Source organism: Pyrus communis, chromosome 15 (genome assembly GCF_963583255.1).
Source record: "Pyrus communis chromosome 15, drPyrComm1.1, whole genome shotgun sequence".
NCBI lineage: Eukaryota > Viridiplantae > Streptophyta > Magnoliopsida > Rosales > Rosaceae > Pyrus > Pyrus communis.
In genome coordinates this window covers 10,767,290-10,783,032 of record NC_084817.1, presented here as the reverse complement: position 1 = coordinate 10,783,032, position 15,743 = coordinate 10,767,290, and the positions used below count along the sequence as shown (strand labels likewise).

The 15,743-nt window shown below is 37.6% G+C and overlaps 2 protein-coding genes across 2 annotated transcripts; one reads left to right on the top strand and one right to left on the bottom strand.

The window, feature by feature from the left end:
* Window positions 1-7,640: 7,640 nt before the first annotated feature.
* On the top strand, window positions 7,641-10,155 carry LOC137718247 (UPF0481 protein At3g47200-like). Its single transcript, XM_068457762.1, has 2 exons — window positions 7,641-7,845; window positions 8,586-10,155. Exon 2 carries the CDS (start codon window positions 8,646-8,648, stop codon window positions 9,954-9,956), a length of 1,311 nt encoding a protein of 436 aa, XP_068313863.1. The 5' UTR covers window positions 7,641-7,845; window positions 8,586-8,645; the 3' UTR covers window positions 9,957-10,155.
* Window positions 10,156-10,515: 360 nt separating this feature from the next.
* On the bottom strand, window positions 10,516-11,793 carry LOC137717043 (uncharacterized). Its single transcript, XM_068456360.1, has one exon. It carries the CDS (start codon window positions 11,791-11,793, stop codon window positions 10,516-10,518), a length of 1,278 nt encoding a protein of 425 aa, XP_068312461.1.
* Between the last annotated feature and the right edge of the window lie 3,950 nt (window positions 11,794-15,743).

Here is a 15,743-nt window from a genome sequence, read left to right as displayed (position 1 = left end):
TAGGGCCCACGGCCTGGTCTATTCTCCCTCGTCCACAGGCCTTACGGCCTGACTCCAACTTGGAACCACCAGGCCACCCATGGCAGCCCTAGTGTCGTGACTTCTCCAAAAAAAATTCAAGTCACCCCGACCCTTGTCGAGCCAATTTCATGCCCTGAGGCTTCCAAAAAATTATGAAGACAAGAAAATTACTTTTTTCTTACCTAGAAGCAACAAGAAGATGAAGCAAGCAACGAAAGATTATCCATTGCACGGGCAAGATGTAGAAGATTGCTAAAGGAGGGGGAACAAATATCCTCTAAGCTCTCTCTCTCTCTCTCTCTCTCTCTTATAGGGTAGAATAAATTGCTCTCCAAAGTTGATTTAATAATCCACTTAAGGTGGACTTAAATAGGCTTTAAGAGAAATTTATTTCCCTTGACTAGAAGGATCTAATTTCTTGTTAAAGAGGGAATCTAAATCAAAATAGGAAGCAGTCCTAAGTTTCCTAAAGCAAGAAAATCTCTACACCTGTTGCCCTTTTCTGCAAGCAACCTAACAGGTGTGAAGGCATTTGTGGAGCCAAAAATAATCACAAGGCAACACGTGGATCTTTGGATAAAAAATGACAAAAATACCCTTGAGGCATATCAAGATTCCTACGCGCGAGCAGCGGGCAATCATCCCTCAACCAAGTCAAAAGTGCCCAAAATAGGTAACAATTCAAAACCTATTTCATCCATCCTCATCAAATCCTCTCCACAAGGTAACTCCCAAATCTTTCCCTTTTTATTATATTAATTAGCTAATCAATTAGGCAATTATTCTATTAATTGGCTAATTACTTAGTTAATTATTCAATTATACCCAATTAAACACAAATCAAGAACCTAGCCCACAAAGAGAGCCAAGTGGCCGATCCTCTCTCACCCAAGGAGGCCAGCCACACCCCTATAAAAGGCCTCATATTCTCTCCAAAACTCACTTCGTTCCCTCAAAATTCTAATTTTGGCATCGGAGGTTCTTCGGCCAAAACTCCCCCCCCCCCCAATTCATAGTGGGCGCGTGAGGCTCTTGGCCTTTACCAAAGGTGTTATTTGTTTTGTAGGTGCAATTTTGTCTAAGATCAAGAAGGAAGAAATTTGCATCACACAAATATGTCTTCAACGAGAAAAGCTTAAAGGTAGGAATTAGTTGTAATCACCAGCTCAAGTCTTCTTGGTGAGTGAAATGTGCTTGAAACAAATGTGAACCTTGCCGATTTAATGAGGGAATTATCATTAATAAAGGATGAAAGTCCATGTGTTGCTCCAAGATTTTCTAAATTATTTTTGGTTCCACAAATGCCCCCACACCTGCCATACTACATTAAGGAGCTGCAAGAGGTGTAGAAATCCTAAGTTTTGTGGGCTGCCAAAAGTTGATTGCAAGACTGCATTAGATTCTAAGCTCTAACTTGTAGTGAAAGTCTTCTGGGAGATGAAGCCCATTTGCCTATAGAATTTATTTTAACTCTACTTGAAATAGTGGATCAAATAAACCTAAACGATAATTATTTTTCAAGTAATGCTATTTTTACCACGTAAATTTACCGCATTTTCATACTATCTTATCTGGCAATTGAGGTGGATAATCCACATCAATTAAAAATACTGTTATGGCAAATGAGGTGGATAATCACAAATTAAAAATTAACTATGATTTTGTTGTAGCCTATTTTATCTAACAAGGGGAAGGGGCCGGCGGCAAGGAGAGAAGGGAGAAAGATGTGTTTGTAGAATTGTAGGGGAATGTATGTGTTATTCCTTCCTACCTAGTGCCTTTATTTATGATAATAAGAGGGAGAAGAAATCCTTTATCCCCAAGAAATACAAGTCCCTATAGGAAAGAATAACTAGAATCAAATCTCTTGGTTCAAAGGATTCACAACCGGTGATCAAAAAAGGGCACAAACTAGTGACCCTAGTCTGAATCCGACATTGTTCACTCATCTATTCCAACGAATAAGGTTATTCTAGATTACTGTGATGTCTTAGACAAGACATACCAACCTCTCGAGAATCGCAAGATTTCGGTCTATTACACTGTATTGGATGAGGTTTGGAATTAGATTAAGATGCTGATCGATGATGCATTCGCGTATACCGTTGCTTTCGACATCATGCTTAGCAATGATATTGAACCATGTTCAGTTGATGAATGTCGACGTAGAATGGATTGGTCAAACTGGAAATAAGCAATCTAGGTCGACTCGATTCGCTTGTGAAACGTAGAGTGTTTGGGCCTAGAGCTCCTACTCAACCACATGTGAAACCCGTGGGCTACAAGTGGGTTTTCGTGAGGAAGCGTAATGAGAAGAACGAAATAGTGCGATATAAAGCACGCTTCATAGTGCAAGGCTTCTCTCAAGGCCCTGGGATTGATTACGAGGAGGCGTATTTCCACATAATGGACATCATAATGTTTCGCTACCTTATTAGTTTGGTAGTTTCCGAAAAACTGAATATGCAACTTATGGATGTGGTAACTGCGTATCTCTATAGGGATCTAGATACAAAAATCTATATGAAAGTTCCAGGAGGACTTCCATTGACTGGTTCAAATAGTTCTAGACCACGGAACACTTTCTCGATTAGATTGAGGAGATCACTCTACTGATTGAAACAATCCGGACGGATGTGGTATAACCGTCTGAGTGAATATTTGACAAGTCAAAGTTATGTGAACAACGAAACATGCCCATGCGTGTTCATAAAGAAGTCACATTCCGGATTTGCGATCATTGCAATTTATGTCGATGACATGAACCTCATCAGAACTCTCGCAGAGCTTGAGGAAATTATCGTTCACTTGAAATCAGAATTTGAGATGAAAGATCTTGGAAAAACTTGATATTGTCTTGGCCTGGAGATCGAGCATTGTTTGGATGGAATCTTAGTACATCAATTGAACTACACCCAAAAGATGTTGTGACATTTTAATGAGGATAAAGCGAAGCCTTCGAGTATTCTTAAGTTGTTCGGACTCCAAATGCTAAACCAGATCCCTTCCATCCTAAGGAGGATGAGGAAGAGATTTTGGAGCCTGAAGTTCCATACCTAAATGCAATTGGTGCTTTATTGTACTTGGCTCAATGCACTAGACCCGACATCTCCTTCGCTATTAATCTTTTGGCTAAATATAGTAATGCGCCTTCACGCAAACACTGAAATGGTGTTAAAGACATTTTCTGCTATCTTAAGGGTACGATGGACTTAGACTTGTTCTATACCCACGAATCCTCGAGAGGAGTTGCCGCCCCCCTCGGTCTCATAGTTGATTCCCACCTCGTTGGTTACGCAAATGCTGGTTATCTGTCTGACCCACATAAGGCACATTCTCAAACGGGTTATGTCTTTGTTGTTGGAGACACCACTATATCTTGGAGGTCTACCAAGCAAACACTAGTTGTGACTTCTTCGAACCATTATGAGATTCTCACCTTGCATGAAGCCTCGCATGAATGCTTTTGGTTGAGAGCAGTTATAGGACATATTTGAAGCACTAGTGGTCTTACTACAGTCAATGACCTTCCTACGACGATCTTTGAAGACAATGCAGCATGTATCGAGCAGTTAGAGAAGGGATACATCAAGGGAGACAACAACAAGCATATAGCACCAAAGTTCTTTTGTTCTCACCAGCAACAACATCATCAGAACATTGAAGTCAAGCAAATCCTTTCCCAAGACAACCTGGCCAATCTCTTTACCAAGTCATTGCCCAAGTTTACTTTTCAGAAGCTCGTCCAAGGAATCAGTATGCGTAAATTATCTAAGTTAAATTGCTTGTAGTTCTCTTATTCAGAAGTTATGTCTAACCTAAAGAGAGTATCCTGCAGCATACTTACTTGATCTTTATGTACTCTTTTTCCTACGATTACAAGCATTTTTCCCACTAGGTTTTTGCTACCTAACAAGGTTTTGACGAGGCACCTATCCTGGGATGATCACACTCTATTGAGTTCACTACTTTCTTCCTGTTTGACGTTTGTTTTAGATATTATGCATACTTCTCACTTTTCTCCTTAATCTATGGGCCTTTACCTGCCTTAGGTTTTACCATAGCGAGGTTTTGTGAGTTTTACTACCTATGCATACTTTAGTTTTGAATTTGAGACTCGCATTTGCCCGTTGTGCCGACGACTTCATCAATTGTTCTACCTCATCTGCTGAAGACTTGATACGATGTTTTGTTTGAGTATTTCCACACTCAAGGGGGAGTGTTGCAATCCTATTAGATTAGGAATGTGATTGTGTAAATCCTAGTGTATATAGGGATATCTTAGAATATTCCTTTTAGTAGCTATTATCCTATTAGACTTGTAATCCTATTAGGGTAAGGATTCAACCTATCCTATTACTATAAATAAAGGCACGATGGGGTGATACAACACACACCTCATAATTACATCTCTCTCTTCTCCCTCTCTCGTCGCCGGCCCTCTCTCTCTCTTGTTCAAGATACAGTTCAATCAATTAGGCCTACAACCAATGTTCTAAAAAATGCCCTAGGCGCTAGGCGCCTTGGAACTGAGGAGATTTTGTGCAAAACGGTTGGAAAAATCAGGGTGGCTCTAGGCGGCGCCTAAGCGGGCTAGGCAGCTGGGTGGTTTTTTTTTTTACTTTTTTTTTTTTTTTTTTTTTTTTTTGTGAAATTTGTTTAAAGTCTAAGTTCTAATTACAACTTGAAATTTTGTTAATTTTATAGAATAGGTGTGTTGTGTATCAACTTAAATTCCGGGATGCTAAAGATAATTATCTTACATTACTAAATTTCCTTATTTTCCTCTTATTTTCCATTTTATGTTGTTTTAAATTGTGAACTTGTTGTACATTTGTCATCCTACAATACTCCTCACTATGGTTATATGGCATATATGCTTAATGTATTTTTAAATTTTGGACTTGTTGGATACTATTTTTGCATTTTATCATTATTTTATTATCTTATCCATGGATTTCATACAAGTATAATTTTTTGTAAGTGTCAATATGCACTTATTTACAAGATATACAAGAAATTTACCTAAATCCGCCTAGGTGCTAGCCCGCTGCCTGACTAGCGCCTAACGTTTTTTAGAACCTTGCCTACAACACATACAACTTTATTTAAAAATTAAAAAAAAAAACCCTAACTAAAGGAGTGTGCAATGCACAGCGTTTTTTTTCCAGCTTTTGTTTGGTTTGGTGTGCTGGTGCTTATTCCCAGCTTATGTATTTGCTTCTATGGAGTTTTTTCTCCATTTAAAATATATATATGCCGCAACTTTTTTTTAAAAAAAAATATTTATGTGGAATTAATGATGGGAGGAGAAAGGAGAATCATATAAAAAAAAATAAAAAAAACAAACTTGCAGGAGAAGGGGCTTTTTTTTTTTTTGAAGAAAAAAAAATATGCATTCTTAGAGAGAAATAGTTGAGTTCATTAACATAAGGACAAGAGAAAGAAAAAAAACCAAAAAAATACCTAGCAAAAGTGCGTGCAAGTCACTGCATCTCTGTCAAATACGTGATCCTCCACTAATAGAGAAGAACAATATGAGGAAGCAAACGATTTTTTCAAACCATCAGTCGGTAGTCTTTTTCCAATCAAAAGTCCATCTCTCTTCAAATCTCCTAGAAATTCAACTGCGTTTCAAGCAAAGGAAGTTGAAGATCAACGAGGCCTGTGATTTCAGCTCCATCTCGGTCCTTCCTCCTCACTCAAGGATCGGCTATTAATTTCCTAGAATTTCAATCGCAAAGTGTTGTTTGGTTCCCGAGAAAACGCAGGAAAATGATTTGTAGAAATGTTGAAGTTTTTCATCTTTAATTTTCACTGTTTAATGAAGTTTTCACTTAATCGAGATCGTTAGATTCGATTTTTCGCCTACTTCTTGCATTTGGATGACATATTCTCTAGGTTCAATATCAGTTCTATATGCTTTCATGCACGAGAGTTCTTATCATCTAGGATTCTCAAATATTTGAGTAAAATATGAGCTCGATTTTTATTTTTCCTTATTAATTCACAGTATCTTTTGTTTGATTTGTATGGGAATATGCTAAGAAAAAATAAACTTGGAGTTGTGCACCATATGAATTTTCAATCACCTCCATTTGTAATTGGTTCTTTGTTTGATTAGAAAATATAAAAAAATTGAAAGAGTTCAGTATAAAACATTGGACCAAGAAAGAGACACTATTTATGAAACTGGACCAAGAACTAGATACTATTTATGAAGCATGACAAAAAACTAGGTATTATATATGAAAGTGGACTAAGAACTAGGCATTATTTATGAAATTTGACCAAGAATAAGACACTATTTACAAAACTATACAAATTACTATAAACTATTTATAAAATATGACCCAATAACTAGGCATTATTTATGAAAGTGAACCAAGAACTAGGCACTATTTATGAATCTGGACCAATAAATAGTGTAATATCGTTCAGTTTCATAAATATTATAGTACCGTTGAGTTTCATAAATAATATGGCACTGTTGAGTTTCATAAATAGTATACTACCATTAAGTTTCATAAACAGTATAGTACTCTTTCATAAACAATGATTGTGATGGACGCAAGGATCTCATGCGTCAGGTTTTATATATATATTAATTGTCTCCCCTTTATTAAAATTTAAGGGTTTTTCATTCAAATTTAAGTTTTTTTCATTAAATAAAGTTATAACATGATTTTTTATTAAAATAAACTTAACCCAAACCCTTTTCATAAAAGCTCCCTTTATTTAATTTGCTTCATAATAAAATCCGTAGAGGGCCCAGTTTGTAATCTTTTAAAGAAACTGTCATGGAAAGCCACTCACTACTATGGTCTCCTAGTATTCTTCTTCACTTGTAAGTAAAAGGTTTTAGGTTCGATTCTTGTCAAAGGTGAATTTGAACCACATTATTGTTAGTCCATTGTGAGGCTAAGCTCACATCCTCCTTTAATATAGATAATATCGGTTTTAAAAAAAATAAATAAATAGATAAAACGGTTTCATGGAAAGCCATTGGAGACTTCGCACAAAAGGGTAGATAAAGGCAAGTACAAGACAGTTTCTTATGGTCAAGGAAGGGACGTATCAAAGAAAAGGCAAATACAAGACAGTTTCTTATAGATAAGGAAAAAACATGATACCAGGCGGAGAGAGTTTTGCTTTGAGAACAATTTAGGCTTTTGTTTCGATTAGTCTTAGGCAAATACAAGTCAGTTTCTAATAGTCAAGTAAAAAATATGATAGTGGTATTGCTCTTAACTTATAAGTAAGAGGTTTTAAATTCGATTTTCGTCAATGGTAAATTTGAACTACATTATTGATAACTCATTGTGAGGCTAAGTTCACCTTCTCTCCTTATGGTGGATTATATTGTTGAAAAAAAAAAAAAACAAAAAACAAAAACAAAAAAACAAAAAAAATGAAAAACTCTTTCATGGAAAACCATTGGAGACTTCTCAGAAAAGGGCAGATGAAGGTAAGTACAAGACAGTTTCTTATAGTCAAGGAAGAGACTTAACAAAGAAAAGGCAAGGAAGCTGCGAAGGAGTTGACCTGACTTCTTCAACTCGTCCAATTCTTCTTACATAAGTACCCCATCATTGTGATATTATCAAGAGGGGAAGATTCCTGCATATAAAAGATCGGTATTTTTGTGATTGAGAAGAGGAAGAAGGTGCAGACCATTTGTCAAATAAAAAATCCATCACACTACCGGCGCTCCGCCCGGAACTTGGATGCAGATGGACTAGAAGAGCCAGAAGAGAAAGCAGTCTGCACTGAGCTTTTCCAGTCACGCAAAGCAAACCTTTTTTTTTTTAACACACGTAGCAGGTACATTTTTACTTCCTATCTCCCTTCTCTCTCTTTTCATTTGCTTTGTATTTTTCTCTAATCTCGTAATGTTTATTGGCTCATCCAATTCGTGAAGCTTTCACTGTTTTATTTTTCACTGCCAACATTGTGTTTGGAAATTGAAATTGAGCAGAAGGGTTAGGGGATTGCTGCAAAATTTCTCTAGGAAAAACAAAAATCAGCGTATCTAGTGAGAGAGAGTGTTATACTTTATTCTATTCATCAAGCCTTTTCTTCGGCTTGATAAGATTGTTCTTCTTGTACCCATTATTTTGATATAGTGGAAGATTGATTGCTGGTCCGTGCACGTAGGGCACAAATTGCCAATCAACTTAAATTCTTGATGGCTATCTTTTCACTTTACATTGTATTTTTTTTCCATATTGTAGTACCGTCGATCCTAACATCTATATTATTGTATACCGACTTTCCTTCTTCATGCCGATTCGCATAATTAGTAGGAACTTTTCAAGAGCATAAGAAACAGAGTTTTGTATGAACTTGGTGCATTCCATTTGAATTCTTTTAAGGCATTTGGGGTGGGATGTATAAAGGTCTATGTGTGTTTTCTCTTACAAAAATCGGGTGTGTATATTTTCGATTCTTGGGTTAATTTTGTCAATTATGTTGATTAGTTTTGATTGTTGTCATATTTTCTCAATAGTTGGTTGAGCTTGTTGAAAATATCATAGTGAAAAATTTGTTTGTTGTTGTGTTAGTGATCAACATCTCGTTGTCAGCAATTACGATTTGGAGCAACAAACATATCAGCAATAAAAATGGAAGGAAGCAACGAAGCTCCACATGACATCGAAAACCCATACATTCCGTTAGCAAAATCAATGAATCAGGGGTTGGATGCTTTGGCTCCCTTGTCCTCTTCGTGTTGTATCTACAGAGTTCCTGAACGACTGCGGCGTGCAAGTGAAAAGGCCTACACACCTCAAGTAGTCTCTATAGGTCCTCTTCACCATGGAAGGGCAGGCCTACAAGCCATGGAAGAGCACAAAAAGAGGTACCTACGAGATTTTATACGCAGAACCAGGGTCGGCTTGGAGGACTATATAAAGATAATAAAGGACCAAGAGGGCAAGATACGCAGTTGTTACGCAGAAACTATCAAGTTTAGCAGTGATGACTTTGTGAGAATTGTTCTCGTGGATGCAGCATTCATTATTGAGGTCTTGTTGAGGCACCGTTTCCATGAATTGCAGGACGAGAATGATCGTATATTTAACAAACCATGGATGCTGCAGGACGTATGGCCTGACATACGGCTGCTTGAAAATCAGTTGCCATTCTTCGTTCTTGAGGATCTTTTTGACCCAGATAAAATCGATGTACCTTCTGATAGTAAGTGTACTGAGAGGCTTTCGATACTCAAACTTTCTCTCGCATTCTTCAAAGATCTGATGCATATAAAAGGAGCGGATGGAAATTTGGATAAAATGTGTGCGTATAAAACAGAACATTTTGTCGATTTTTGTAGAAACTTATATCTACAGCTACCACTAGGACGGCAGGTTAAAGGGAAACTCAAAACTCTAAACACACCAAGCATCACAGAGTTACACCGGGCAGGAGTCAAGTTTAGAGTGGGATCAGCCAAAAACTTACTCGACATACAATTCAATGATGGGATTCTAGAAATTCCAAAATTGACAATTAGTGATGAAACAGCACTTACAGTCAGAAACCTCCTTGCCTTTGAACAATGCCACTCTATGGAGAATTACATGAATGACTACGTTGTCATCATGGATCGTTTCGTGAACACTGCAAAGGATGTGGAGTTGCTTGTTAAGCACGGAATTGTTGAAAATAGGCTTGGTGACAGCAGTGGAGGGTCTACTCTGATCAACAACCTTGCCGATGGGGTCATAGTGGACTTGAACGACTTCTATTTTGCTACTCTTTGTGAAGACCTGAACAGGTACTGCAAAACTTCATGGAACAAATGGAAGGCAAATTTAAGACAAAATTATTGCAACACGCCTTGGGCAACTCTATCTATTGCTGCAGCTGTTTTGCTCCTCGTACTCACTCTCGTACAGGCAGTGTGCTCTGTTGTCTCAGTTCTGCAACATTAGTAAGTCTCTCCTTCAACATTTTCACCTATCCTCACCGTATTTGGTTCTCCATACCCGCGAGCTGGTTTTTCCACCACCTTATATAAGAAAGTTGCAAAATACATGATTAATTAGACCTTGTTCTCTTTGCTTCTTGTTGTCAAATATGAAATTTTCTTACTTTCGTGTTAATAAGAGAGCTGCTATATTTTAGTAACTGCATTCAAGTGGTCATAAGACTTTCTTGTCTAATCTCTTTATTTCTGCATTACATGTTTATATTAGCCAGATTGTAGATTGTTCATGACCAAGGATGTATGATGACCATGACAATCATAATTGTGTCATCATTTCGTGATTTATAGCACTTGACATTTGCGGATGGCCAATTTCAAATATTTAAGCACTCATCAGTCTGTTGTTATGTCCAAATCTGCTTCTCCGAAAACCAATGGCCTAAGAACTCCTAGAACTCAGCACAGTTGCTGCAACAACTTCTCCATTTCTCGCTTGTTATGGGCAGCAGTCTTAACTTCGATGCATTCTGAAATTTAAACTCACGGGCTAAGACAACCGTTGCTCAAACATGAATCCCATGTACAAAAAACGTGTTTCCTCTATATGTAAGAACTCTACCCTCAGTCCCTACACACCATACATGGCCTTGCAGTTGTAAAGCTCCTTTCATCCCTGCTGTTTCCCATACAAACTTGAAAAGCCCAAGAGCCCTGTCTAACTGCCTCACCCCGCTCCACACCATCTCCTCCTCGTCTGAAGTCACAATCCTTCCCATGCACAAGTAGAAATCATCCCCACTACCACGGCTATAAATACCACCGCGTATGTCCACTTCAATATCTCTAACACGCCCATAGAGGTAATATAACAAAAGTGTGAACAAGCACTTTGATGAATGACCCAATGTCTTCGTCAACTTCTTTTGCACTAAGCTTTCTTGATGCCGGACTTCCTTGTGTCCTATACTTCTATCAGTCAGCACATCCTTGATTTGAGACAGCCCCTCTTTCATTACCTCAATCTTTTCTATGGAAGTAAGTAACCTCCTTTCATTTTTCAACCAATCAATGAGGTCGTTGAACATCTCAAGAACATCTTCCCATTTTTGCAAGCCAGAAGAGTCAATAACTTTGGCAGGCACAAGGCGTGTCCATGAAGAGAAGTCGTTTTCATATGAAATGGAGGTGGATGTGTCGGCCAAGAACTTTAGACAGCTAGAAACTATCTGCTGCCCCATTTTTATCCCATTGCTTGGGTACTGATAATCTAGATAATCCAACTCGGATTTCAATCCATTGAGTACCTCCTCGAGCATCCCTGTCCATATGCGATGTTGGGTGACCTGTGGGGATATTGTGACACGCACCGACTGCCTTTGTTGGGCAGAGATGTTCAGAAAGCCACCTACTACTGAGAGTGAATTCACAATCATGGGCTCCCTTTCACTAGGTGTACCAAAACACACAAACGGATTATAGATTCTACCTCCTGACAATGCCGCCACATTATTCCTCAGCTCTTTCTGTACTAATGGAGCTCCAATAAAGACCCTGGCAAGTGACTTGAAAGTAAGCATTCTCTTTTCAGTACGATCATCAATGATAATCGAATCATCACTGACATTGACGAGCCTTCCATCAATCAAGTCAACATTTTTTAACAACTGGGTTAATTTTGTCAACTTCGGGAATGCCCTCTGATACCACTCTGGGGGCAAAGGCTCTTCACGAGACTCCTCCGACCAATGAAACAGCTTCACATTCACATGCAACGCTCCATTTCGCTTAGCCATTAGATGCTTTGCACCGTAGATAAACTTCTCTATATGTCTACAGGTCATTGTTCGCTGCAAAAAAATGTACTCTCTAAATTACACTTCAAGCCGGCACTCCGAAATTAAACTGCAACAGCAAGAGGACAATGACTTCGTTGAGACAATAAATCAAACAGATGGCGTGCAAGTTTATTGTCTTCACAGATGACTCGAACAACCAACCATTCGAGAAGGTTTAATCGGAAATAACAAAGGTAAGGTGGATAAGATTGAAACCTTCCCTTTAATCTTGTTGTTGGTACAGAAATCGTGAGAGAAACCATGCCACTCGTGGAAATTGGAGATTATGGAGGAGGAGAGACAACGGCCATTAAATGCCGGGAAATATAAGGCCATCTCTAACCCTAACTTAAAACCTAAAAATATTTAACCTAAAAAATTTAAGTTTTAGTCCAGAAAAAGTTTTACTGCTTCAATTATTCTACCTTAAAATTTTAACCCAGAATTATTAAATAATGAACTTAAGTTATTTTTTTTTTAAATTAAATTTTTTTAAAATAAAATTATATAAACTATCGTAATTTAATTTTATAAATATTTTAATCTCTAAATATTAAAAGCAATGGATTTTGATTTAAAAACACGACTTTATGCACGCACGGTCGTGGGCAGGAAATCTTATGTTGGATCCATAATTTCAAAAATGGGCTTTATTGGACATCAATTGTAGGCAATAACAGACCAACCTAATACAATATATAAATGTGATATTCTTTTTCTATATATATCAATAATATTCTATTCTAAGATCATCTTCAATTTATGGAATAAAGCTTAAAATATAAGCTTTAAAATCCCCCAGTCCTCCACCTATTGGACTAAAATAAGTCATGGGGAGAAAATATATCTCTGGGCTAGATTCCTCACACCCTCCAAGAATTTAAACCTGCTTAAATTATTTTGGACCCACCAAACTGCCATATTTCAACATTTTTTTGTTTTTTACTTACAATCTAATGGCTATGATCAAATAAGATCAAATCTAATGGTAAAAAAAGGATTTGGCGGCCCAAAATTAAATCTAATGTCTAAAACTGTGACATCCCACATCGCCCAAGGGAGTGATCCTTATATGTATATTCTCATCTCTACCTAGCACGAGGCTTTTGGGAGCTCACTGACTTCGGGTTTCATCGGAACTCCGAAGTTAAGCGAGTAGCGCGCCAGAGCACTCCTAGGATGGGTGACCCATTGGAAAGTTCTCGTGTGAGTTCCTAGAAACAAAACCGTGAGGGCGTGGTCGGGGCCCAAAGTGGACAATATCGTGCTACGGTGGTGGAGCGGGGCTGGGAAGTTATCCGCCCTGGGCCGGGATGTGACAATTTGGTATCAAAGCCTAACCCTGGTCGTGGTGTGCCGACGAGGACGTCGGGCCCCTAAAGGGGGTGGATTGTGACATCCCACATCATCTAGGGGAGTGATCCTTATATGTATATTCCCATCTCTACCTAGCACGAGGCCTTTTGGGAGCTCACTGGCTTCGGGTTCCATCGGAACTCCGAAGTTAAGCGAGTAACGCGCGAGAGCATTCTCAGGATGGGTGACCCATCAGGAAGTTCTCGTGTGAGTTCCTAGAAACAAAACCGTGAGGGTGTGGTCAGGGCCCAAAGCGGACAATATCGTGCTACGGTGGTGGAGTGGGCCCGGGAAATGGTCCCTCCCGGGGCGGGATGTGACAAAAACAATTTAAGAAAAATATGTAATCAAATTTAACTTAAAAACTTTATAAATACCTATGTATTTGTATGTTTTTTAATTACTTATCGGAATTTAAATATTTTTAGATTAAAATGTTAATAAAATAATTAGGATAATTTACATAATTTTATTTTCAAAAAAGTTATTGAAAAAAAAAAAGTTAGGCTAAAATCATTATTTAATAATCTCGGGTTAAACTTTTAAGCCGTGAGGGTTGGAGGAGAAAAACAGTTTATGGGTTATGGTTTAAAATTTTCTAATTTAAATTTATAAGCTTTATCCCCAAGGGTTGGAGATGGTCTAAGGAAATGAGCAAAGAGAAGTCGAAAAAGCAACAAAAGCTAGCCAATCCCCAAAACCACATTTTTTAGAAACCGAATGCAAAGCATGATACGCCCCGATCCTGATATTCTCCGAATATCAGGATAGGCACGTGCTGGTCGACACCCGAGAGTGACGAAAGCCATTTATTGAATGCAAATGCTGAGAAAAAGGAATAAATAAAACTTATAAATTTAATTATGAAGAATAAGCACTAAAGGAACGTGTTCAGAGCATATAACTAACTAGAACACTAAAAGAAATAATATAAAATTGAATGAATAAAAGAATGGGTCCTACGCCTAGAGGACTCGAAGATGCCGATGCGGAAATGCCTTGACGTCGGGATTGTATGCCTCGATTCTAAGTCCTGAAGGGGGCGCAAAACAAACATGAGTGGACCAAATTGATATGTATATATAATGAAATGTTATCAACGTACTTGATACGTGAATTATACGCGCACAAATTAAACCCTCTTTTTGTCGATTTGTAGTATAAGTATAAGTAGGGATCGTTCTGGACCGGGGATTAGGAGGGATTGTTAATCACTTGGATTTGACTTAAAAACGTAAAAACATAATATAAAACACTAAACTAGACTCAAAGAATGTAAAACTAAACTTTAAAACACTAAAACAAATCAAAAGACTCAAAATGCTTTTAAAAACACAAACTAAAATGCTATACTAAACTCGAAGAATTCAAAACTAAAAATAAAAAAGATTAAGACTAAGACTTAAACGAAATATGGGGGGATTGATTTTGGACGAATTTAAACTAAAATGGATAGATTGTAAAGAAAACAAATTGTAAATATGAAATTGACGGAAATGAATGGATGGTATGGCTAGCTAAGGGGTTCATCTCCATACATGTTACACTTGCATAATAAAATGATTTCCAATTGCATTTCAACAAACCATGAATTCTCAACACCCCGGGTTAATTAGGTCCGCTTAAATTAACCGTCAAGTTTTCCTTAAGTTAATGAATTGGATGATTGCATACGACAACCCAAAGCATTCCTCACAAGTTCCCTACATGAATTGCATAATAGAGATACAAGCAAGAATCATTAAGCATCATGAAAACTATAAGTGTTGACGAGGCATTCGTTACTATGATTGCATGAAACTTATGCCAAGAATTTGTTTAACGCGATTGTTTATAAGCAACCTCCACTACTTGTGAATATAAGTTCATAACTATTACGTGAAACTCACTTATATTCTAGCGTCATATTCATGCATGAAAATTAAGCGTTCATTCTCAATAAACATACATAAATAGGATATCAATCAAATAGTTAAACAAATTGAATTCACAACTTATGAAACGTAATTAAAAGTAATCAAATCATATTGCAAGCATAAACATATATTTCGAATCACCCCCCTAGCTAGGGGGGTTTAGTTCCTCATACAAAACAAAGAGAATTGAATTTAAACATTGAAATCAAAGAAACACCTAAACATTCCAACAACTCAAACTTGAATTGTATGAACGTTTAGGCCCTCTTCTCTTCCTCTTTATTGTAGCATAAGGTCTAAGGATAGTTGGTTTGGGGGGATGGAAGTGTGGAATGGAGTGGGGAATTATGGAAATAGGTGAGGAGTGGTGGAGAAAATGGTGCAGAAAATGGAGAGAAACTCACGGCTAAGAGAGAAAGGGATGTGTTTGTGGTGTGTTGTGTATGAAAATGAGATGATATCTGGAGTGAATGAATGCAAGGGTATTTATAGGAGGAGTGGAGGTGTATATGGCTATTTGTTTAAGGTGTTTGTGTGGAGGAATGATGGAGAATGCATGTGGAATGGATATGAATGATAGCTAGGGTGTGTGATGATGAGTGTATGTGGAATAAAGAATGAATGCTTGTTTGGAAATGAATGTGAAGACATGTGAAAGCTGGAAATGCATGTGAAGATGTTGGA